The sequence below is a fragment of the Sipha flava genome, unplaced genomic scaffold, assembly GCF_003268045.1.
Source record: "Sipha flava isolate LNK unplaced genomic scaffold, YSA_version1 99_pilon_pilon, whole genome shotgun sequence".
NCBI classification, from domain to species: Eukaryota; Metazoa; Arthropoda; class Insecta; order Hemiptera; family Aphididae; genus Sipha; species Sipha flava.
In genome coordinates, this window is record NW_020273635.1 from 645,695 (window position 1) to 670,388 (window position 24,694).

The 24,694-nt window shown below is 27.6% G+C and overlaps 4 protein-coding genes across 6 annotated transcripts; 2 read left to right on the forward strand and 2 right to left on the reverse strand.

The window, feature by feature from the left end:
- Positions 1 to 2,526: 2,526 nt before the first annotated feature.
- Positions 2,527 to 7,680, forward strand: LOC112693769 (DNA polymerase V-like). The gene is made up of 17 exons (XM_025568963.1): positions 2,527 to 2,643; positions 2,704 to 2,907; positions 3,083 to 3,265; positions 3,352 to 3,564; positions 3,639 to 4,053; positions 4,127 to 4,292; positions 4,363 to 4,484; positions 4,582 to 4,727; positions 4,789 to 4,962; positions 5,024 to 5,227; positions 5,288 to 5,569; positions 5,646 to 5,785; positions 5,849 to 6,096; positions 6,166 to 6,328; positions 6,397 to 6,640; positions 6,715 to 6,950; positions 7,068 to 7,680. The coding sequence occupies exons 1-17, from the start codon at positions 2,527 to 2,529 to the stop codon at positions 7,186 to 7,188; spliced, it is 3,378 nt and encodes a 1,125-aa protein (XP_025424748.1). The 3' UTR covers positions 7,189 to 7,680.
- A 448-nt stretch (positions 7,681 to 8,128) lies between these two features.
- LOC112693770 (GTP:AMP phosphotransferase AK3, mitochondrial) lies at positions 8,129 to 9,198 on the reverse strand. The gene is made up of 3 exons (XM_025568964.1): positions 8,865 to 9,198; positions 8,581 to 8,792; positions 8,129 to 8,502 (listed from the first exon to the last, which is right to left on the reverse strand). The coding sequence occupies exons 1-3, from the start codon at positions 9,035 to 9,037 to the stop codon at positions 8,213 to 8,215; spliced, it is 675 nt and encodes a 224-aa protein (XP_025424749.1). The 5' UTR covers positions 9,038 to 9,198; the 3' UTR covers positions 8,129 to 8,212.
- Positions 9,199 to 14,834: 5,636 nt separating this feature from the next.
- On the forward strand, positions 14,835 to 16,372 carry LOC112693781 (isoaspartyl peptidase/L-asparaginase). Its single transcript, XM_025568987.1, has 4 exons — positions 14,835 to 15,370; positions 15,448 to 15,673; positions 15,744 to 15,973; positions 16,045 to 16,372. Exons 1-4 carry the CDS (start codon positions 15,103 to 15,105, stop codon positions 16,245 to 16,247), a joined length of 927 nt encoding a protein of 308 aa, XP_025424772.1. The 5' UTR covers positions 14,835 to 15,102; the 3' UTR covers positions 16,248 to 16,372.
- A 180-nt stretch (positions 16,373 to 16,552) lies between these two features.
- Positions 16,553 to 20,554, reverse strand: LOC112693780 (spermatogenesis-associated protein 20). 3 transcript variants are annotated; one of them, XM_025568984.1, is made up of 12 exons: positions 20,304 to 20,554; positions 20,137 to 20,253; positions 19,849 to 20,068; positions 19,371 to 19,514; positions 18,949 to 19,293; positions 18,714 to 18,893; positions 18,172 to 18,381; positions 17,906 to 18,098; positions 17,405 to 17,573; positions 17,138 to 17,346; positions 16,879 to 17,078; positions 16,553 to 16,822 (listed from the first exon to the last, which is right to left on the reverse strand). In XM_025568984.1, exons 1-12 carry the CDS (start codon positions 20,408 to 20,410, stop codon positions 16,580 to 16,582), a joined length of 2,337 nt encoding a protein of 778 aa, XP_025424769.1. In that variant the 5' UTR covers positions 20,411 to 20,554; the 3' UTR covers positions 16,553 to 16,579. The 3 variants fall into 3 exon arrangements, with proteins under 3 accessions (XP_025424769.1, XP_025424771.1, XP_025424770.1); XM_025568986.1 differs by having other exon boundaries at positions 16,554 to 16,822; positions 20,398 to 20,552; XM_025568985.1 differs by having other exon boundaries at positions 16,554 to 16,822; positions 20,137 to 20,243; positions 20,304 to 20,396.
- Between the last annotated feature and the right edge of the window lie 4,140 nt (positions 20,555 to 24,694).

A 24,694-nucleotide genomic window follows, 5' to 3' on the forward strand; every position in this document is an offset into this window, starting at 1 on the left:
TTTAATTTTGTTTCAAAATATTCAAATTTAAATTGCTTTCATTTTATATTTTTTTTCAGAACTTGGATTTTTTTTTTTTTTTTTTTTGATTCAACCTTTAGAAAGTGTCCTTCAAGATCTAAGTAATCACTTAAATTTATTTTTTTTTGAATTTTATACATTAAATATTTAATGGTATAAAAATCAAATTCATTTAATTTATATAAATAATCTTAATAAATCTGATATGTTTCTTTTCAGAACTTGGATATTTTTATCATCTATCAAAATCAAAATTGTTTCAGGAGCTAAGTAACCTTTTTTCATTTTCCACTTTACATTTTCAATGGTATATACATGATAATTTTGTAATTTACTTAAAATAATTTAAAAATTTTAAATAAATTATATTAACTATATATTTTCTTTATATAATTACTCTCCTTTAATAACCAATTAATATTATTATAATTCAATTTTCTTTATGGTTCTTTTCAAAACTGAGATTTTTTTTTTCATTTACCTAAATCAAAATTCCTCCGGAAGTCGGAGATCACTTTTTCATTTTTAATGGTATAAATATGATTGTTTTATAACTTATTAAAATATTATAGAAATATAAAAAAATATTTAAATTTTTGCTTTATTTCTGACTTTTTATTAATCAAGTTTAAATGTTTATTTGAATAATTAATGTTTTATGAAAAGTAATAAGTTATTTAATAGTTTTATTAAAAGGAAATATTTACTTTTACAAATTTTTATAGCATTCAGACCTGAAAAATTCTTTAATGTCATCTTTAATACCATTAATATCAATCTATAATGAGAAATTTTTAGCTATTACTGGATCACTCAGTCGACTTGATACACCACTATTTGCCAATATATATATCACCACATCAAGGACACTCTTCGCAGGAGCATTTCTGAAAAAGATTATTGAACAATAATTGTTGTATATGATGAAAGGTGAATATAAAATAGTTTAATGGAATTTTTTACCTTGGAAGTTATAAAAAATATATATATTTATTTTCTTATTTTGAATGGAAGATAAAGTTTAATATTTACATAAATTACCTCAAGTTGCCACTATGTTGAAGATTTGACATTTTAGTGGTTTAAGTAAATAAAAAATGTAATAATCGGGTGTAGAAGGAATAAGATGCAAGTTCTGCCATACCATGTGTGACGTTTCGGCATTGTTCCTCTTCTTTTGGCCAAAAGGTACACTTAGTCACTGACCTATAGAAGGGCCGCTATAAAACATTGTTGGACAACAAGATTGATTGACAAGGAAACTAATTTAAACGGTGTTTGAAACATCACAGCAACAAAAACATACTATCAGTGTTCATGAAAAGACAACAATTTACAGAAGAGCCCTCGTGATTATGGATGTTGCAATACTACTGATACTAAAAAAGTATCAATACATTTCTTTCGATACAAGTACTTTTTGTATCTATCAATACTTTACTTGTATCGATAAAAAAATACTGGTATCGAATGTATTGCATTAAATCATTTATTAACCGCCATAATGGTTCAAAAATCAAAAGTACTCGAATGGTCGAATGGTATCAAAGAATAATTCTTTTCTAGAAAAATTATTTGCGCGCATGGTAGAGAATTTGTTTATAAAATTTGGTCATCATACTAAAGTCTATACTTTATACGACTGTATTTGTTATTTCCATGAACCAGAAACTTCAGTCTACAATACAATAGTGTCAATAGGTTTATAATAAACCTTTTTATCATAAATTATGTATACTAAGTTCATTTTTAGCCATGGAAATAGTAAAAAGTATTGCACAAAATATACAATATGTTTAGATTTACTGATTTATATACCGATTAGATGAAATATAAATTACAAATAATGATATAGGTACCTGGCGGAAACAATTAAAAATTTGTTTACATACAGCATTTTTATCTGTGATTCATGAACCATAACTAGTTTTAGTTAAATATTAGTAAAATTGCATATTTTAAGATATACTAACATTTTGAATTCATTCTTAACTTGGAGAAAGAAAACTTTAAAATATAAAAATAATTTTTCATTTGATACATATTCATAAAGGTCGTTTTCATATTTTATTGTTATCAATATTTTAATTATATTTGTTAAGATGATAGGACTAAGTAAAAGGATCAATATTTTTTTTTCGATACTCATACCGGTCGTTACGTTTCGTTATTTTCATTCCATTCGTTACCAAGTGAAAGTATCGATACTTTTCTTTCGATATCATGTCTCTACCTGTAAAACCATAGATAATAGAAGATTCTTCTATTATCTATGGTTTAAATGCACCAGTTCCTTCTAACTTACCACCGCGGATCGAAACACATTCGTTACTAACATCAGTGCTAATAAACAAACGATTATCACGTGTTTTCATTCAACTCCGGTCCGACCTAATGTGCGAAATTTGAACTGTCACACGTAAATTATTCTTTTGCAATTTGTTTAACTCGACTTATTTAACCGGGAATGAGATCGTTTTGAACAGTTTTTGAATCGTATCCACAATGGCTAGTAAATCGGTTTTGGATTTCTTTGGGAAAGTCATCAAAGCGCCGCAAAACGCTCAATCAAAACTATGTATGCAATTAGTGAAATTTTTACATCTATTTGGCAACGAATCGGTAAGTTCCACCACGATTGTTAATTATATCAATTTACCGTAGTGTTCCGTTGCTTTTCAGTTGAATGAACTACAACAGAAAGAAGTGTACTATGTGTTAACAAGATTGGTACGCGGGTTAGGATCTTCAAAGACACGAGTCCGTTCTGTATACTTTTCCCTTTTGGTAGTGATTGTTAGGCAATTAACAGACAAACCTTGGTTTGATTTAGACAGCTTCAAGAATATTGTTGATAAGGAATTGACTAAATTTGACTCAAAAGCTGTAAGTACAGTACTGAAATTACTTTTAGGTTATTGCTTAATATGCCAAAGTATTCATTAGGAATTAATATAAAAATTAAAGATATCAACAATTTGATATTAACAATGCTTTTTTCCTTTATTGATTAAAGTACATTTTATTGTTGCAAGTTATGATGAGAAATTAAATTTTACAGGAAGAAGGCGATATTTTATCTGGTAAAGTATTATGTTATACTGCTATGATTCGTAGTGGAGTGTTTAGTGCTGGATCAATAGATACCCAAAAAGCTATTGTTGCTGAACTTTGTAATAATATGAAAACAAGATCTTATTTACCTTTGTTGACTTTCAAGGTCTTTACTGAAGGAATTGATTCAGTAAGTGGTTTATTTACTGTATATTAAACATTTATATGTTAATTTCATGTATTTAAGTATGTCAAAACATTTTTTTTATATTTTAGTCAAACAATGTTTTATTTACGGAAGTCATTTGGCCTTATTTAAAAGAATACATTGGAATTCCTATCACAAAAGATTCATTATATTGTATAATACAAGTACATATTCGTTACCCACAATTAATTAATAGTGAATTTATTCCGAGAGTTATGGAAAATAGTACTGAACTTTTATGTAATGAATCAATGAATGATATTGCTAAAATATTAGTTTTTGTAAGTTTTATTTATAAAAATTCATTGGTGTATTTTAATTTATTGTTTTTTTTTTTTTTTTGGTATATGTTTAGCATGCTTCTTCTTATGATTACCTTGAACATCCAGTCTATGAAACTTTTGCTATTGCTTTAACATCTTCAAGCAATAGTGATGCACTCATTTCAACATTTTGGTCCATCGTTAAACAACACTTTTATGTTGGTAGACACAATCGCTTGCATCTAATGGGAGCAATGAAAACGTTTGCATGCTTAGTGAAAAATATTTCTTTCGATAGTATCCACTTGTTGCTATCTAAGTGGTTTGTGGATGCGATTCTGTCATCATTTTCTCGTCCTAATTCTGAAAAACTAGTGTATTATGCTCGTTTAAGTATATCATCTGTAATAGATCGAATAAACTCATCAGCTACAGCCAGTATTGCATATAAAGTGTTATTGAAATTTATTTTACCACCTGGAGATATGATGGTAGAAAAAATAACAGGTACATATTGTTTTTAGTTATTTTTTAATATATTAACAATTAAAATGTTTATATAATAATTTGAATTTTCTAGGTATAAAGATTATCCAGAATTGTTTGATTAAAATGGATGAAGATCATATTAAGCTTTTGGCTAAACAATGTCATCAAGTCATATTAATGAAAAAAAAGAAAAACAATGAAAAGATGCATTTTTGGAAAATTCAAGATCGTGGCTATGCAGCTCAACTTCTTGCTAGGTATGTGCCATTAAAAACACAATTATTTATCTTTTAAATTTTGACTTCATATATTCTTTTATATTTATAGACTTTTAGGTCTTCAAGTTAACGCTAATATTATGTGGAAAATAGAACAAATGAAGTTCATGTTGGAAAATGCTTTTTTTATAAATGCTAGTGAAAAATATTATATAAGTCATGAGTTATCAGGTGAAATTTATAGTTAACACTATTGATTACTATTATAAATTATAATTGTTTTTAATTCATATAATAAATTAATATATACTATGATATATGTTTTCAGCTATTATAAAAGATTCATTTTTGAAAGCACTGAGTCATAAACAACCAAATATGGAAACATTTAGAATAACTTTATCAACTCTTGTCCATCATACAGATGAATTATTAAATGGCAATCGTCAACTTCGATTTAAATCATCAAAAGATGTATTTATTAAAAAAAAAAATGTTTAATAAATAAAATAATTTATATTTTAAAATGTTACAGGATATGAGTTGTTGGGAAAAAATGATAAAAACCACTAAGGAAATTGAAGAGAAATTAAAAAAATGTAAAGCTAAATCTAAAGAACAATCTATTCTTTTTGTTTTTCATACATTATTCTTGCAACTTGGGCTTTATATCTTTGTTGAACCATCAGTGGCTATTGATGCTCTAGAAGTAAGATACAACTTGAAATTTATAAGTAGTTGACTTAGTTACTCATTTTTAATATTTTAAGGAATTACAAAATTGTTATGAACATCATAAAAATGATAATCAAGAAAATGAAAATAATGAAGAACTTAAATGGATTGAAGTCGTTGTAGAAATAATGTTGTCATTGTTAGCTAGAGAATCTTATTTATTGAGACAGTTAATATCTCGTATATTTTCACATTTATGTCTTGAATTGACACCTCAAGCATCTCATCAAATTTTACAAGTATGTTCTTCTTCATTGTATATGTTTTTTAACAACTCAAATATTTAATTTTTAACTTAGGTTTTAAATCCTGAGTATGATACTGCATCAAATTCATTTGATGATAGTGATGAAGATTCAGAATCAGAAAATAATAATGAAGATGAAGAAGAAAATAGTGATGCTGAATCAAAAGTTAATGGCAATGGAATTAGTGGTCATGGTTTGGATAATGAAGATGATGAAGAAACTGATGGTTCAGAAATTGATGAACAATCTAGTGATGAAGATCAAGATAATACTGAACAATTAAAATTGGCTTTACATAAAGCCATGATGTCTGCTAATCAACATTCAGATGATGTAATTATATTTATTATTTGTTAACCTTTAATTAAAATAAATATCAAATTATTTTTTTGGTTTTTTTTTTTTTTAGGAGTCTGTTGATATTGATGATATGACTGAGGAAGAAGGGAAAGTAATGGACGATTTATTATCTGAAGCATTTAAAAACTATAAAAAGAATTCAAACAAGAATTCTAAACATATTAAAGAAAAGATTAATTTCAGATTAAGGTATACAATCATAATTTATTTTAAATATTAAATTAATTTTATTTCAAACATTCAAATTTATAGGGTTATGGATTTAGTGGATATATATTTGGATAATAAACCATCTCTTTGTCTTGTTATGGATACTATTCCTACTTTGTTTTCATTATTGGAATATTGCATCAAGGATATTCAACAGCAACCCTTAGAGACTAGAGTTCGATCGGCTTTAAAAAAAATCAGTCAAATGAAAAAAGTTTACGATACAAAAACTGTTGATGATGAATTAATTGCAACAGTTTTAAAAGTTTTAATGAATAAAGGTGTGCGAAGTAAGTACATAAAATACATATAAAACAAATAAATAACGTTGGAGAATTACATTTTTTTTTTCTTTTCAGCAACACCTGTGTTTTTGGATATAAGTACCCATATTACACAATGTTGTACATTCCTTGTAAAAGTATATGTTAATATAATTTCTTTCATGCAATTAAAGAAAGAAAAATCATCTAAAGTGATCAACATTATAGAAGAATCACTTAAAGATTTTTTCACCAAACGGTAATTTTTTACTAAAATGCTATTAATTAAAATAAATGATTTTATTACTTATCATTTTTGTTAAATAGAGACTGTTTGTTACCTGTATCTTTATTTGAGTCTTTACTGTCAAAAGTATCATGGAAACAAAACATGCATGTAATTGAGAATATTTTGCCGTATGCCTTTAATGATTCTGTAAGATGGTTTAGACGATCACAAGCTGTATGTATGTTAGTATCATTTTATCAGAATACAAGACTCTTGGAACAATTAAAGGATGATAATACACTTGACAAAATTGAAAAGAGTTTGTCAGATTATGTTATACAAGTAATAATTTGTTTTTTTTCTCGTTATTTTAATGTAGTTAAATGATTTACTTATGTAAATTATGTGTGTTTTAGTTCTTTTCTTCATTAGACAACAGCCAACCAGATGTATCTGGACGACAACGCTACATAAATGAGTTATTAAATATTCTATGCATAATTTGTTATAATAAATTCTCTCGTCATAATTGTGATTGGGTTCGGCTCATAGAGATTTTAGAAGCCTCTACTAGCAGATTCAATCAAGCCGGTCGTAAAAATTGGAATAAACTGCGACATGCTGTTCAGAAAATTAACACTGTCAAAACAAAGTAATGAATAAAAATGGAATAATATTACACATTAATAAGTTGAACAAATTATGAGCTTAGTATTAATGGTTAAATTAGTTTATAACTGTTAATGTTATAATGTTGTCTTTAATTTAGTAATGAAGAAAACAACTTGGATGATAGAGACAGTCCGAAGACTCCTATTGGTAAAACACCTGTTAAAAGAAAATCATTAGTTATATCAAACAAAAAAATTAAAAAAATTAAAAATGTCTAGTGATTTTGTAAATTAATATTTTGCTACTCGTTATTGAATTAATTAATAAACAAATCTGCTTCTTGATACTTTTACGAAATAATTTTGAATGAAAAATTGTTGTGACCATTAAAATTATTGTGGCTATCAACATAAGTGTGATGACAACTCTTAACGATTTCCCATTAATTATTTACCTGTATGATTCTGATTGTTTTTTTAGAAATTCTCATATTATTAACATCATCATTGTACAATATTGTTCAAGTTAAATTAATATCCTACTATGGTTAAAGGTCAGTTACTAATTGAAGAAATTGTAACTATTCCAAATGTTACAAAATCATACAAAATTAATCTAACTAAACTTTTTGAATAATATACAAATTGTTATTTTTTTTTTACCACATATGTTTGTAAATTATATTTTAATACAATATAGTGATGTAACTATAAAATAGTTAACCTATTAGATTTTGGGTATAGTCAATTTTCACATTAAAATGAATAATGTATTTTAATAGCTTAAGTTTTAAATAATCATATATAGGATTAAGTACTATTGTCTTGGATATTTAATTAATTCTTGAGTACTTTTGTAACTTGATATTTGTTAAATTAATTTCATATTTTCACTTCTTCAAAATATGTACATTGCTGCAAATGAGTGTTTATAGTCTAATACAAGTTCAATTTGAGTTTTTTTTTTATCATATTACCCATTATAAATATTAATGTTTTGATTATGAAGTGTAATCATGTTCAAGAATTATTCTTAAAAATTTTAAATATTCAACTAACTAATTATTAATCTTTAATTGGTAAAAACTTATTGGTTACAATTGAAAACATTTATGTAAAAGAACCATAATATATAAATAATAAACCATAATATGTCAATATATTTTTTATGAAATTTTCAACAAGAATAAAACATAATGTACATTTTTTTATGCTTAAATATATAAATAGCTTTGAACAATATAGTTATATAATAGTGTAAACGGTATTTTTTTCATTAGCAATTTATTACAATACAGTTTTATTAGAGTTTTTCCTTGGGTTCAATTTTAGTGGCCAAGTATTTGTAGACCTGAGGCCAAATCTCGTTGGTGGTCTTTCCTGAAAATTGCACCAAAACGTTTTGCTTGGCGTAGTAGTTTAATATAGGACCGGCCATCTCTGAATATATTTTTAATCGTTTTTGTACAGATTCTGGCTTGTCATCTTCACGTTGCACAAGTGGTTCGCCAGTAATGTCATCATGACCTGGTACCTTAGGGGCATTGAAATCGTTGTTGTATACCCGTCCACTTGGTGCATGTATCCATCTACCTGTTATTGAACAATAAAGTAATATATATCTGCAGAGACAAATACCATAATTATTTTTTTTAAAACGTTTATTCTGACCTTTTACTCGGTTTATGATGACCTCAAAAGGTACATCAAGACTGATGACTACTTGGACAGGTGCCACATTAAACAGGCTCAAAGCTTGTGCTTTAGTCCTGGGAAATCCATCTAGTAGCCAACTGCGGTCGGCCGACGACAAGCGTTTTAACTCGGAGTCGATGGCCTTTAACAAGAGCTCGTCCGGCACGAGTTGCCCGCTAGAGACGAATCTGAGCAACAGGTTATACAAACATGTGATTATAGGAATCAGTTGCGAGCTGACGAGTATAATAAACCCTTACTTTTTCACCTGGACACCGATATCGGTTTTCTCTCGTATCATTTTCCTCAAAATATCGCCGCTTGATACGTGAAGTATGTCGAACGCACGCACTATGCGTTCAGATACCGTACCTTTGCCCGAGCCCGGGGCACCCATGATCAGGGCTCGTAGTTTATTCGTCGTAGCGGCCATTGTTCGGAATTCGTTCTTAGGTCACGTCGTCGGGAGAACTGACGACAGTGGCAGAATTACGTCGTTTTTGGAGCACATCGTCTCTTACGTTAGCCTTTTGAATTCCATGCTGTTGCAACCAGGAAGTGAAAACCGACCGTTATCAGTAAGTGTTATCAGCAATCGGTAAGTACACCTGTTGAACATTCGTCCTCCAAAAATAATGACGACGTAAACAAGTCGATCAGCTGCTCCCGCGCCCGAGCCAAAGGTCCGTAATTATTAGTTTACGTCTGCGCAGTGAAGGTCCAAAGACCAGTCGATTGTGCGTTATAAACTTATTATATATACATATTATTAAGTACACATATTATATACTTATTTATGGTTGTGCAGTTGCAGAAGCGTGCGCTCATCATACATAGTTTGTTGTATCACCACTATATAGTTCTATTAATATTAATAGTTGATATTAATAGAACAGCCATGCGGGAGATCGGACCGCACCGGACGTTGTACATCAAAAAGGAATCGAAGGGGAGAGAGGGCCGTAACATACTCCGACTGTTGGGGCATGGCCCCACGTATATTTTCGTCGAGAGTACTTTGAGCATTATTTTATATTCACTGACAACGCTTATTACCTTTAATTTTTGCAATTCAAGCAATGTTGATAATCTTATTACGCAGACTTTTCAACCAAAATCTAATCCGTAAATGAATAAGACCTTCCACCTTCGTATGTGTCCGTAAGATAATACAGTTTTTCCTAACTTAATTATTGTTATAGTCGGTGAAATAATAATTCAGGACCAAATGATTCGGAAATATTGTCATAGGTACCTGCCTGCAGTGACGCCCACTAAGGGTACCAAGTGGTGCGATTGCACTGATTTCTCGTAGGTCCTGGGGCTAACTTACATTTGAGGGCCCTACTCTGGTCTTTGAAGCAAACCCTATAAATGTATAAATATTCATCTGAATATTTAGATCGTTGAATAAAATGTAAAGAGTTGGCAGTGTCAAATATGCAAACAAATATAAATGTTTAATAACCAGGGCTCGGGACTTAAAGTATTTAAAATCATTAAAATAAATGCTTAAAAAACAGTTTAAAATATAATTATAAGCACTAAATAAACATTTAAAAAACATAAATTTGAACAAAAATATTTAATAAAAAATAAAAAATACTTAAAACAGGAAATAATTAGCAAAAATTTCGAAATTTTCTTTTTACGAGTACATTAGCTTGATAAAGTAGTACACATATTTTTTAACTATGCTGAATATATAATTAAAGATTATAAAAAATAACAAAACAAATCAATGTAGTCCATTTTATAATTTTTTAATTAAAAAAATCAAAAAAATAAATAAATCTTTATATCATAAAAAAAATTTAACTTTAATTTTCGACACATTTTTCCTTATTGTACATAAGTTTTCCGAGGGATTTTCTAAAAAATAAAACGTAAACAATATTTATTAATAGTTGAAAAAAATCTGGGTTAGATCTAATAATTAGAAAAACTAAATAATTTCATTCAAAAAATTATTTCGATCAAATGAACATGGCCGTATGGATGAAGACCAAAATAAATTTGGAAGCTCTATCATTATAACTGCACTAGTTCATGAAAAACCTATGGGCACCACTGCCTGCCTGTATACATTTACTGTAGCGAGATGACAAATTCTGCATAGTAATCGATGGATAACAGTTTTAGGAAAACTTGGTCAAGAAATAATATAATTTATATGAAATTTGTATTCCTTAATTATGAAGAGTGACCTAGCCTGTCACAGCGACAGAAATATCTCAATAAATGTTATTTTGTTTCTATTTCTTTTTTTTTTTTTTTTTATAATATTTTTAATATTTTTCATAGTAGGGGTCCATTAAAAAAAACAACAATGTTATATAATGTAGTATATATAGTAAATAGCAATTTTGTGAAATAAGTTAAAGTATGTAACATTTTTATGTATTGAACATTTAAAAATTGAACAATTTAATAGTTAATTATAGTTATGCGATTATAGCTAGGGCTGGAATTTCAATGCTCTAAAAAATAGCAAAAAAATGCTTTAAAAATCATAAAAAATGCACTCTTGAAATGTGTTAAAAAATGTAATTATTATAATTTAAAAATTATATTATAAAAATCATGTTTCCCAACATATTTAATTGTATTTATTTAACATAATAATAATAAATACCGATTTGTTTAATATTTATATTTTATTTAATTTAGTTTTAATTTACTTTATTTCATAAGTTGCTGTTATAATTGTTGTTGGACTCTTTTCATTAGAAAAATTTCTTCCGGCTATTTTAATTTTGTTATACTCGTACTTTTGAAGAAATAGGTACACGGGCCTATATGCTCGTATTTATTAGTTTACCAATTTAGTAGATAACATACTAAACGCGCAAGTCTCAAGCGAACAGACACCGTAACGCATGATCAAATATCCTAATATTTAAGAATTTATATATAAATTCTGAAAAATTTCCTAAAAACAGCAAAATATGTCGTATAAATGCATTTTTAGTTATATTTGTTAAAAAACCAAAAAAAACGCAGAATAAAATTTACATTAAATTAATCAGTATCATTTGAAACACATTTTCGCCTACGGACCTATGTGTCGGGATACCAGAAAAAAAAAATTTGTATTTAAATCCCAGCTCTAGTTATAGCTAATGAAATAACCTAAGAATGGTGGCTGATGTGTTTATACTTTTGCCGAGAGCAAAACCATGTTTCAATAATCGATGCGTTATATGAATATAAACGGAGGTAACTAAAAAAAATTGTACTGTTCAAAATATTCGAATAAAGTGTCAATCAATATTTACAAATGTAATTCGTAGCGAATATTTTTATTTTTCGGTAGAGGTTTCTCTACTATACTTACTGTAAGTAAAAAGTGACAAAATATCAGAGTGGGTAGGTGGTCATCCAGCCCTCCAAAAAATGTATGTTTGGGTCTTAAGTTAGATTAGGTTAGTTATATCATAAACTAACTTTTATCCATACGGACCTTCAGAGCCTTAGTCTGCTCCTGGGTAGAAGTGAACCTTTTATAATATACTCGTAAGTCATCGATGACGGTTAGGATATAAATAGTCTTTGGAATTTTCGGTTATTCCTCAACGTTTTCCACGAGCCCATATCACTATTTCACGTTGTTTAGCAGTATTTTTTCGGTCCCTAGAATTTTAACATTCCAAACTGTATCTAGATCTTCTGAACTATAGTCGAATGAAAACCGTCTTTTCCGAAAATTACTTTTCACGTAACAACTGTTGTAACTATACATGTAAGTACTTCACACCGAATCGTCTGATTCATTTTCTCATTACTTTAAAAGTTTGCAAAATTAAAATTATCAATTATTTGTTAAGTTTTTCGTTCATGCGTTCAACGTATACTTGACTAGAACAGCATTAAAGATAAGGTGACGTAAAAATTATCACTTTTATTGTTACCGGTCGATATCATCACCGGCATAGACAAAAAGATTTACAAACATAATAAAAAAAAACAGTGTTTTATAGCAGGGACGTATTTAGGTATGTGGTGGTCCCTTACACATAAACAAGAAAATATATTTTTTTACTTATTAAATAAAATTTATAATCATATTTAGTAGTAGTAAAAATTAACTTATTTACTAATAACCTTATTCAATAATAAATAATTATAAAAACAATAAAATTAAGTATAACTAGTATGAGTAATATCATCATAACATTAGGTGTAAGTGATTAAATAAAAAATAATAAAAATAAAAATGTCAAGTAATTAAAATTAAATGCCTGGAACTTTTCTTAATTTAATTTATACAAACTTATCAATAACGTTTTGAAAATCAAGTTTTCTTAAAATATCAGACTTAGAGCTCATTATCTCCGTCCATAGAAGTTCGCGATCTATTTTTTTTATGTGCTTTAAATTAGAGAAGATATTTCACTACTACTGTTTGTAATCATAAAAACAAGATAAATACGAAGAACTATTTTAACATTAGGAAAACTATCTTTTATTTTCTTATCAATTAATATTTTATACATTAAATGTTGTCGACTAATATTGTGAAAATGCTTTCATCTTTAAAATGTTTATAAAATTCTTTAAATTTAATAAGTTCATTTCCAAAGTGTTCATCGATATCATCTTGGTAAATGTTACAACTAATTTAATTTGAATTGAATGAATGGTTGTAGTATTTAATCTGTTATAGATAAGGTTTGTCGGTGCTTCAATTATCTTTGATCCAGTTCTTCCATCAGGGAAAAATTCATAAATTGAATGAGATGGTTAATTATTGTTAAATGAACCCTGAGCTATATTGCACATTACTTTTATAGAATTCACTTAATTTATATTAACAGGTTTCTATGATCGATAAACTCCATACTCTAAATTATTATATTCTTTTTTTTCAAATCCTAATACAGAAGCAAGACTATTTTCGTATAATCTATGAATAATACCTAGGATTTTTTTATAAGACTATATGGAACGCTTAAAATTATGTAGTGATCATAGGCATGTCTACGGTAGTAGCCTAGGATGCCTGGGCTGCCCCTGCAATTTTCCCAAGGTGCCGGTCAACCGAGTTTTAAAAAATTTTATATAGTTTTTACAAATTTTATTTATAAAAAGTTTTCTTTATTTACTAATAACAGTAAAAATTTATAACTAATAACATAGTGTTGTATTGTAATATCTCATGTTCATATTATATGATCTGTATCGGCTATCGCAATAAAATAATATTATTTACGTGGGTTTACGTTAACACGGAAAAATATCATGGTCCCAATCGATTTCGTCTTATATTAATATTTTTATTAATATTTCGTTAAACATAATTATCAATATTGCCTATCAGTATTAGACATTAAGGTAAGTTTCTAGTCATAGTTCTAAATGTGTTTACAAAATATTTTAATTTTACAATCTTGCCTATATTGTCTGTTAATGCATAGGCATTGGCAATATCGACTACTAATGTTAGGAATTTATAATATTGGCTAGGCATTTACGTCATTAATTAATTCACTACGTATACCGGAAAATTTTTTAAAATATTGTTAATAATTATGGTTCATTTTAAAATGTTAAACAATTGCAACCCCTCCTCTCCCCTTTCCAAAAAAATTACTGTATTGGATGTAAAGTGCCTTTTTTTGATTCATTAACATAGCGCTGGTCATTAGCTAGACTGCCACTGTGGATGAAGTCTAGTCACGCCTATGGTAGTGAATGGAGTCTCCCTTGGCTTTTTTTGCCATCTTAAGCTCTATTTTTAACACATGTCTGTGTTTTAAAAATTACGCTTGTGTTTTATTTGATTTTTTACTAAGGGCCCGACAAAATGCTCAATTCAGTATTTACAGCCACTTGTAATTTGATTTCGATATAAAATGATCCACATTAAAAAAATTTGTAATGTGTATCTCACATACTCGTATAATCGATTTCTTAAATGCGGATTAAGGGGGTTGGCAATCGCCTCTCGGCCCCTAAAATATGTCCCTGGGCAGAAACGCCAAAGGTTCGCTCAAAAAGTACAAAATTACAATAACAATTATAAACATGAATAATTGTTAATTAATTATAATTGATACTAGCTCAATTAATACCAATGCATTCTAAAGGAATATGTACTTGAAACGTACATCTATGAATTTGAACTGCGGTTGTTGTATGAACTGAAATGTTCTGTGGTACTTAAAATAATAACCATTTTTATAGATAGGCCGACGTTAAACTGTTCTTTTACTGAACTACGTCCGGTATGCGCCAGTGATAACATCATCTTACTACGGCGTGCATAGTTGATAAATCTATATATCTATTTGGTTCGTAATTCAATTGTTAGTACCATTCTAGTATATTATTAATGTGTCAGATGTATTGTTTTATACGATTTATTTTGTAAATAAATATTTTTGTATTTTTAATACATACGATATCGTGTAAATTCGGTCTACCATCGGTACGAAGTGTTTATGCTGTTATTAAATTTCTGTAACTTGTAAAATTATTGTCTCGCGTTAAAAAATAATGAACGAACCAGTTATCGTTGTGCATGGTGGAGCTGGAGATATACCTGACAGTCGAGACCAACCAAAGTTTAATGGTATACTAGCTGCAATCAGAAAGGCTCATACCGTCTATAAAAATACGTCATCCATAACGGATGCTTGTCAGGCTGCTGTCGAGTGTATGGAAGACGATGAAGCTTTCAACGCGGGTCGTGGATCGGTGTTGAATCTCAAGGGTGAAATCGAAATGGAAGCACTTATTATGGAAGGCAAAGATATGAAAGCTGGTAGGGAATTTTTTTATGTACAAAAATATGTTACGTTGTTAGTAGTAAATATTTTCATCCCTCGTTTCTGTATACAGGTAGTGTAACTGGTGTCAAGAATATTGCACATCCAATTGCATTAGCCAGAAAAGTAATGGAAAATACACCTCATGTGTTCCTAATGGGTTCAAGTGCTAATGAGTTTGCTTCAAAAATGGGATTTGAAACTGTTAGTGATGATTATTTGATGACCATACATGCAAAAACAGCTTTAAATAATTTTTTGAAATCAGGAGGTCAACCTGTCACAACTGAAATTGGACAGTAATATCTAAAATGTATGTTATTAAAATAGTGTACTCTTATAGGAGATGGTTGTTTCATTTTTTTTTAGAGGAGTTGGGACTGTTGGTGCAATTGGTATGGACACAAATGGACATATGGTATCTTGTACGTCCACAGGAGGAATAACTGGTAAAATGGCTGGTAGAGTTGGTGATACACCTGTTCCCGGTGCTGGTGGCTACTGTGATAATAATATTGGTACTATTTCAACTACTGGTCATGGTGACAGTATAATGAGATACTGTTTGGCTCAAAAAATAATGAATCGTATGGAAAATGGTATTTAAGAGAAAATACTGTTATTGTGTTTGATTTGAAATTATTTAATTTCTAACAATGATGTGATATAGGTGAAGTTCCAGAAATTGCAGCCCAAAAAGGTTGTGATTCTATGTCAGCTCGTGTAGGTGGCAGTGCTGGAGCTATTGTTATCTCAAAAAAAGGAGAGGTTGGCATTGGTTTTTCTTCTTCAAAAATGGCTTGGGCTTTTCTAAAAGATGGAATTATTCACTATGGAATAAAAAAAGGTCAATATTTGACTGTTGCTTTGTAACAAAATATTAAAAATGAATGCAATTACAGTACAAAAATTACACTTACTATACTTATTTTAAATGTATATATATATATATATATATATTGTTTTTACATGAATTAAATGGTTGATTTATGAAACAATTGGTGATACTTTTTTTTTAGATATTCCATAACTACTTTTGTACTGGCTATTTATTAGACAACAGTTGGTTACATGTAAACATTTTATTAAAATTTATTTAATTAAAAGAAAAAAATATACATATAGCCAAATAAAACACATTTTTAATATATATTTTATTTTAATAAATAATATTTTAAATTTGAAATATTTTATTTGCTAAAATATTAAGCTTTTTCATCTAATAATGCAGTTAACTCATTTGGATTGTACACGGGTAAATTGCATGAATTATTTTTGCATACATAGGCTGCTGCTTTTCCATTTTCTGATTGTGCTAGACCTCGAGCTAGATCTGATAAAGAGTTTGTTTCAGCGAGGGCTAATACAAGATCTGGCCTATAGCGATTTCTGATAACAGATAATAATGCTTTAAATTCTGGATCATCCGATTCACCAGTTACGTATACCTAAAAATAAAATCATGATTTAAAATTGCTCTAAAATTATTAAAATAAGTAATTACTGAAATCATTGAATCACAATGTAAAGTAAGTGCTGATACTAATGTTGGTAATGTACTTGAATTATTAGATAAACGTCCAGCAAATATCAAAAATAGAGAATCTATTTTAGAACTATATTCTGATTTTTCGGTTAATATTGATAACCTTAATAGATTTAATGCAGATATAGAATTGCCTGAAGGTTCAGCTCCATCATGATCTGAAAATATTATTTATAAATAAATCTCAAGTAGGTTTTGCCTAGAAACAATTTCTTACCATTTTTGAAACGCAATATAATACTGGGATCTTCGTCGGAAGAAGAATAGTACCCAAATTTTTCTGTGTCCCAAAACAATTTATCTTGTTGTTCTTGTAGTTTATCTGCCCATAGTAACCATTTTGATTGAAGTGTGCACTCGTATAAATCCAAAAGACCTCGGATGAGGAAAGCATAATCATTAAGGAAACCCTTGATTGGTTTTTTTCTAAAAAAAATAATACATTAAAATATTTATGTATAAAATTCCATAAAAAATTATTTACATATCAGCAATATCCCCATTCTCGTTTACATAACATGACCGCAACAGTACATTAGTGTTAGAGTCCCATGCATAGGTTTCAAGAAATTCAGCTGCCTGAATAGCTCTTTGTTTATATTCTTCGACATTTAGTGCAGATGCAGCTTTTGCATATGCTGTAATCATTAATCCTACGAAACAAAATATAACTGATATACTTATTGGTTGTATAGTAGGTTTCTTTTATTTTTTTCTTAATAATTAAAAAAATAATTTATGTATTAATAAATGTAAATACATCCTACTAGAAACAGTCAATTACATTAAAATGTATTAAATATAAACAAAGCTTGCCACAAGACAAATTAAACAAGCTTGAAAGATTATTTACAAATTACTTAAGTTCAAAACTTAGTACCTGTTCCAATGAGTTTTTATTAAAAATAATTAAACAGTGCACAATCTGAATAATTTCTATTGTGAGAAATAATTTTATAAATAAAAATAGATTAATAGATCTTACCATTCCATGAAGTTATTATTTTATTGTCTAAATGTGGACGTGGTCTTTTTTTACGGGCTTCAAATAATATAGCCTTGGCAATTACCAGTTCTTTCTCCATATTTTCCACTGATATTTCAAACTTTTTAGCAGTATTTTCTTTGCTTCTAAACTCTATTAAGACATTTTGATTTAATAACTCTCCATGAGGATCCTATGTACATGATCATTATGATTGTTATATAAAATAACATTTTCATTTTTTAAATGTATAATTGTAAATTTACCGAGTCTGGTCGAACATTACCATTAGGCAAAACACTAAAATGCCAACAAAATAAATCAGAAAGTTTTATTTCTGATTTTGATTGTAAAGGTTTGTTCAATAGAGTTTTTACTTCTTCTTGTGTCCATGTACAAAAAGCTCCTTCGCGTTTTTTAAAAGAGTTAGCTGTAGGTAGTGAATCTGCATCTTCAGCACTATAAAATCCACCTTGCTATAGAAAAAGGTATAATTATTCATCATCAAAAATAATAATTGTATTAGAGGTACAAAAACACTTGTTCATTAGTTCAAAAACCATTAACATCAATCAGGAAATAGTTGAGAATATCAACTTAAAATTAATAAATTAATTTTTAAACCATCAAAACAGATTTTACAAGATGTAACAAATTGGCATTAGTAGTAAAAAGAAAAATTAAAAAAGTAGTATTAATAATAATTATAATTTTATAATCTATGTTATTTTAAAATAATTTTTATGGTAATTTAAAAAATAGATAAAAATTATTTAGTATATTTATAATAAAAAATGTTAGATTGTACCTTATGACTTAAATCTCTGCAGACGTATTGCAATATATCGTGAACTATATCTGAATATTTTTTATGTTTGGTTATTAGGTAGGCTGTAGTATATGAAACAGCTAACTGTGCTTGATCATATAACATTTTTTCAAAATGTGGTACATGCCATTTTTCATCTGTAGAATACCTAGCAAAACCCTAAAGTATTCATATTGTAATGTTTATTTTTATTTTAACTCAATGTATTACTAACTTGGCCAATGTGATCATGTATTCCACCCATAGCCATTTTTTGTAGAGTTTCTAATGCCATATTCAAACTCTCTTTTCCCTCTGATGAGTTTGGTGTTTTGTAGGAAACATGAAATAAAAAATCTAAAATTGATGGTTGAGGAAATTTAGGAGGCATACCAAAACCAGCCCAATCATCATCATAAATTCTTTGCAATTGTGAGTAACAAGTAATCCATGTTTTGGGGTTAGGTTTCATGATTTGAGAAAGCTCAGTTCCAAGTTGTATATCAAAAGTTGTGGTATCACCAAGTATTCTCATTAACTTTGAACTGTTTTCTAACATAGATGTTGAATCTTTTTTCCACTAAATAATTTATTATTTATCGTCCATTTAAGTATTACAAATATACAACATGATATTAGAACATATGACAAACTTACCTTTTTGGCCATGTTTAAAAGAAGAGTTTTAAACCCAGGACGTCCATATGCATCAATAGGTGGATAATAAGTTCCACCACCAATTGGCTTCAAATCAGGTGTTAAAAATACACTCATTGGCCATCCTCCCTGACCAGTTGCTGCCTAGACAAGAATAAAGATGATATATATAAAACTCAGAAATAATTCATAGGTATAGGATTGGTTAACAAAGCGTTACATTCACAGTGGATTAATTATTGAATGAATGCTTTATTCAATACTTATTTCAACAAATCAAATGATAATTAATTATGGAGAAAACAATTTTTAAGTAAAATAAGATAAGTAGATAGATATAATTTTACTCACTAAAATTTTATAAAATATATTTAAATAGTAATCATACTATAGAATATTTTAATAAACTAATTTATGATGATTTATAAATGTAGTTTTACAACATAAAAAATACTTAAAATATATTGTATATGAATACCTGAACAAAAGTCATGTATAGCTGATCCACATCGGGTCGTTCTTCACGATCAACTTTTATATTTATATAATATTGATTCATAACAGCAGCAACATCTTCATTTTCAAATGACTCATGTTCCATAACATGGCACCAATGACAAGTAGAATAACCAACTGACAAGAAAATAAGTTTATCTTCAACGCGTGCTTTTTCAAATGCTTCATCGCCCCATGGATACCTAAATAAAATTTAAAACTTATTATAGGTATTACCATCTGAATTTACATAAATAATTATATTACAAACCATTCTACAGGATTTTCTGCATGCTGTAAAAGATAAGGCGATCTTTCTAGAGCCAAACGGTTCTTGATCTTTTCCATATTTCTTGAAGAAAAATTAACAATTGAATACTGAAAATGTCTGTAAGAATTATTATTATTAAAAATGTAACAAACGCAGTGATTCTTTACTTGGGATTAAGATTAAGATATACTGTTGATAAACTTTTTGGAAATAATTTTCGAGGAATATTCCATAAAATATTATAAGGACTTTTAACTTTACTTAAAGCCAGCATATCAATAATAATGATTTCCAATGGTGACGATTTTTCAACGTTTTGGCGTAAATTAACATATACCACTCAAAATTAACAAATTCAATTAAAATCAGTTTTATCAGATTGTCCGTCTTATCATTAAATTCAACTGTATCATCATAGATAATATGGAATTATACATATTATTATACATATCTGTGACCGTATAATAAATCGCAAGTTACCTCACTAACCATACTAAGATACCGTGAAGTTGATTTTATCCAACTTTTGAACGTGTGGTTACAGATTTTAATAGTAATAATTTAATATTCTAAGATAACATTATTCATAATATCAAAGGACACGGAACATGGGCGTAGCTAAAATTTGAATCAGGGAGGGGCAAAAACATAAAATGATTAGTGTTAAACTCGTAATTCAAATAATTTACAGATAGACCATTGGATAACACATCAAACGACAAAACGATTACACGTGTAGATATCACTCGGTCCCACTAAACTATTTTTAGAATTATATCTTATTTAATTTTTGATTTTAATATCAAGGCAAGTGCCCCCCTGTCCCACCCTCGCAACACCTATATCATGGAAGGTGTGCATTTGCATGATTTTATTGGGTTATTCAATTTATTGCTAAGTAACCTTGAAATTATTTTCATGACACTATGAAAAAGCTAATGGGAGCATTTTGAAAGAAAATTTCAAATTTCAACCTATTTATTTTATTTTATTTTATCATATATATTTATACCTAGAAATTATGTTTAGCTTAGTATAATATACTAACAACATTTGTACTGTTATGTACGAGTATATTTAATAAAATATTTTTATTTTGAACATTTTTGTGTTAAAAAAAATTAAGTGCATATTTTTGAAACATATTTGTACTTTTTTAAGCGCATAAGTACATGCATATTTAGTACTTTTTAAATGCATTAAGTTCCGAGTCCTAATAATAATATAATACATACGTCTACTATATAATTTAATATTCATCAGTATAGGCGTCATTACGGGGTAGTGAGGGGTAGCCATTGCTACCCCGCAATTTTTATTGAGGTAACAAATTAAAAGCTATAACATCTCACGAGAAATTTATGTAACATTTTACTGTTTTTTCATAAATTAATTAAATATAATCTTAATCTATCTATATATATATAAAATCAAAATACCACTTAGTCACTGATCGTTGATTGTTGTATTTTTATCAACTCTTATGAACAATTCACTAGGACTTATCATTCTAAGGACACGTGTTTTAGAAGTCAATTATGTAAATTATGCTCAATATTTCATAATATGTTATTATGTATCATGTATTTAACGTTCAAAGTGTTGAATGTTGATAAATATAAATTTTTTTTTAGAATTCACACAGTCAATGTGTAACCAATATTTGATAGCATCACCAAGACAGCGGTTCCCAAACTTTTTTTCCGCGATGCCTTTTTTTGGACTCAATTTAGCCACGGTGCCCTGCTGTGAATAACATGAAAGACAAGACAAAAAAATATACTTAATGAAAACTAATTTTATTAATTTTATTAAAATTTAACTTAATTATAAATTAATGAATTTTTAAACCTTAAAATTAAATAAATAAAATTTTTGTTATCATTCTTATAATTATTACATAAAAATATTATAAGGTTAAAATGAGAATATCCGAATATACAAAAGAAAATATTTCATTATTTGCTATTAAGTTTTTACGAAAACAATAAAGAAAAAAAATCTAAACATTTTAAATTATTAATCGTATCACCTAAAGCCCGGTTATAGTTATTACTAGAGCGCAGATTTGTATGCACTTAAAAGTATCGAAATATGCCATATAATATGCAGTAAAAATCATGAAAATATGCAAAAAATATGCAGTAAAAATCATGAAAATATGTAAAAAATATGCAGTCAAAATTATGAAAATATGCAAAAAATATACAAGAATTTTTTATTTATTTAAAATTTATAATTTAACTTATAAAAATTAATTATTTAAATACTTAATATAAAAAAATGTAGGGAATTTTTAAATTATTTTTAAATTAATTAACTTAAATTATTTTTAAAATTTTATTTATTATTAAAATAAATAATCATATGCATTTCAAGTTTATCTTCTGTGAAGCTGTGACGTTTATCGGTTAACATATTTTTAAAGACTGAAAACGAATCCTCGATGTCAACCGAAGTTATTGGGGCATATTTGAAGTAAGTGATATGTCGATAATCGACTGACACAGCAAGAGCGATTAAGTTTACGTCGTAATCGATTATTTATTTTATAACTAAATATATATATATATATAAATTATTATTTAGTGACTATGAAATTTATTTTTAATTTTTCTAATAGAAAAAATATTATTTTATACATTTTTTTTAAATTTTCACTTCAATATGCAATAAATTTTGAATTTTGCCAAAATATGCAAAAATATGCAATAACCTCTAAATATTCAGAAATATGCAAAAAAAAAATTTCACCATTAGTTTCAAATTATAATGATTCGTGGAGATAACTGACAAAAATCCAAAAATATTGAAAGGGAAAAAATATGCGATTGCATAGAAATCCACGCTCTAGTTAATACGTTCTATGACCAAGGTGAACGTTTTCGCGTTCAGTGGTGAATTTCTTACCTATTAAAAAAATAAATGGTGTTTGAGTTTACAATTTGACATCATATTAACACTATTAAGATTGACTTCAGTATTAAGTTCTATAGAATACATTTACTTTGTGGCTATGTTTTCTTAACATATTCAATTCATATATTGAGACCCGTAAATGGCATGTGGTAAATAATTGAAAAAAAAAAATAACTTAATCTACTCTCAACTGTCAACAATGAGCCAATTAATTGCGTTTCAATACATTCACACAAGCACACTGTACAGAGTGATTCATTTTTCTTTTTTTAAGCTTAAATTATGCATTTTTAAAAAGTCTTGTTTTTGAAAAATGTTCTTCGTGTATATAGGTACAAAAGGTACTATAGGACAATTTGGAGAGGACTACTTGGGTGTACCAATTTCAAGTTTAAAAAGTTGCTAGATGAAAATTTTGGACTAATATTTCTAACCGAAAAAGTGCTTCTAAAAAAAAAATAATAATAATAATAATAAACATCAGTGCAAAACCATAAGACCCTTTGCTTGACTCAGAATGTAAAATTGATCATGTGATGAAACATTTTTGAATGTAGACGAGTAATAAATTATACGATATACTTCCGCGTTTAATATTATTAGTAGTAAAAATATAAAGTCCAATTAAACAGTCTAAATTTAGAAATATTCTTTTTCTCATTCGTCTTTCTCAATTAATAAAATTTAAATTTATTTAATATTAAAATATATTATTATTATATATGAATATAAAAATAATGTAATATTAAATTATAAATATTATTTTTATTAATATTGATATTAATATTATTTATTTAATATTTATTAAATATTTTAGTAATTGTATGGGTTAAGGATTTCTATAACCATTAAGGAACATTAAACAGTACTTTAGCATTCTTATTTTTTTCAATGAAATTGCGCCCTTGCTAATAAGTGGACCATGTTTTTCCTAATCCTTAAGAGATACAAAAAAATCAAAATTATAGTCATATAGTTTTTATATATTTTTTAATTTTTTCAATTTTCATTATCATAAATCATTGATTTTAAATATTATATTTTATATATCAATGATATAATTCATGATTCTAAATAAACGACTCTAAACAAGGATGTATCTATATAAAATCAATGTTATATAAATAATATACAAATAAAAAATGTTATATTTTTTCCAACTGCCTTGATCGAGACTCGAGTCAAACACCTTAAGTTAGTTATCGGCGTTGCATTGAAACAATGGTATATCAACTTTAAACTATCTTATGGATATTTTTATTTATGTTTTTATATCACTGGAGAGTAGAGACCAAACCGAATTTTTGCCCTCGAGATTTCATGAAATATTTATATTCACGTCATCACTGCTATCGAAATAATTATTTATATTTGAACATATTTTATTCTAAGATACATTTGTGAACGATCTTATCACTTTCTCACATTTTTTATTTGATCTGTGTAAGTTCTACTTAAATCAATTTAAAACTAAAAATTGACATATTAAATTAATTTACGATTTATGGAGAAAAAATGAAAAGTAAATAATTCGTTTTCGACTCAAATGAATTCAAATGAGTTTTTAAAATCCTTATTATATCAATATATCGATCGGTCGGTTTGTTGAAAATATAAAACGTCTAAATTCTTATGTTGT

Coding starts and splice junctions, on each gene's coding strand:
- LOC112693770 (XM_025568964.1), bottom strand. CDS start 9,037: ATGGCCGCTACGACGAATAAACTACGAGCCCTGATCATGGGTGCCCCG. Junction 8,793..8,864: donor ATCGGTGTCCAGGTGAAAAA/GTAAGGGTTTAT, acceptor CCTGTTGCTCAG/ATTCGTCTCTAGCGGGCAAC. Junction 8,503..8,580: donor CATCATAAACCGAGTAAAAG/GTCAGAATAAAC, acceptor GTTCAATAACAG/GTAGATGGATACATGCACCA.
- LOC112693780 (XM_025568984.1), bottom strand. CDS start 20,410: ATGCTGGCTTTAAGTAAAGTTAAAAGTCCTTATAATATTTTATGGAAT. Junction 18,894..18,948: donor TACATGATCACATTGGCCAA/GTTAGTAATACA, acceptor TGAATACTTTAG/GGTTTTGCTAGGTATTCTAC. Junction 18,099..18,171: donor GTAATGTTCGACCAGACTCG/GTAAATTTACAA, acceptor TCATGTACATAG/GATCCTCATGGAGAGTTATT.
- LOC112693769 (XM_025568963.1), top strand. CDS start 2,527: ATGGCTAGTAAATCGGTTTTGGATTTCTTTGGGAAAGTCATCAAAGCG. Junction 4,293..4,362: donor GCAGCTCAACTTCTTGCTAG/GTATGTGCCATT, acceptor TTATATTTATAG/ACTTTTAGGTCTTCAAGTTA. Junction 6,641..6,714: donor TGTCAGATTATGTTATACAA/GTAATAATTTGT, acceptor TGTGTGTTTTAG/TTCTTTTCTTCATTAGACAA.
- LOC112693781 (XM_025568987.1), top strand. CDS start 15,103: ATGAACGAACCAGTTATCGTTGTGCATGGTGGAGCTGGAGATATACCT. Junction 15,371..15,447: donor AGGCAAAGATATGAAAGCTG/GTAGGGAATTTT, acceptor TTCTGTATACAG/GTAGTGTAACTGGTGTCAAG. Junction 15,974..16,044: donor AATGAATCGTATGGAAAATG/GTATTTAAGAGA, acceptor GATGTGATATAG/GTGAAGTTCCAGAAATTGCA.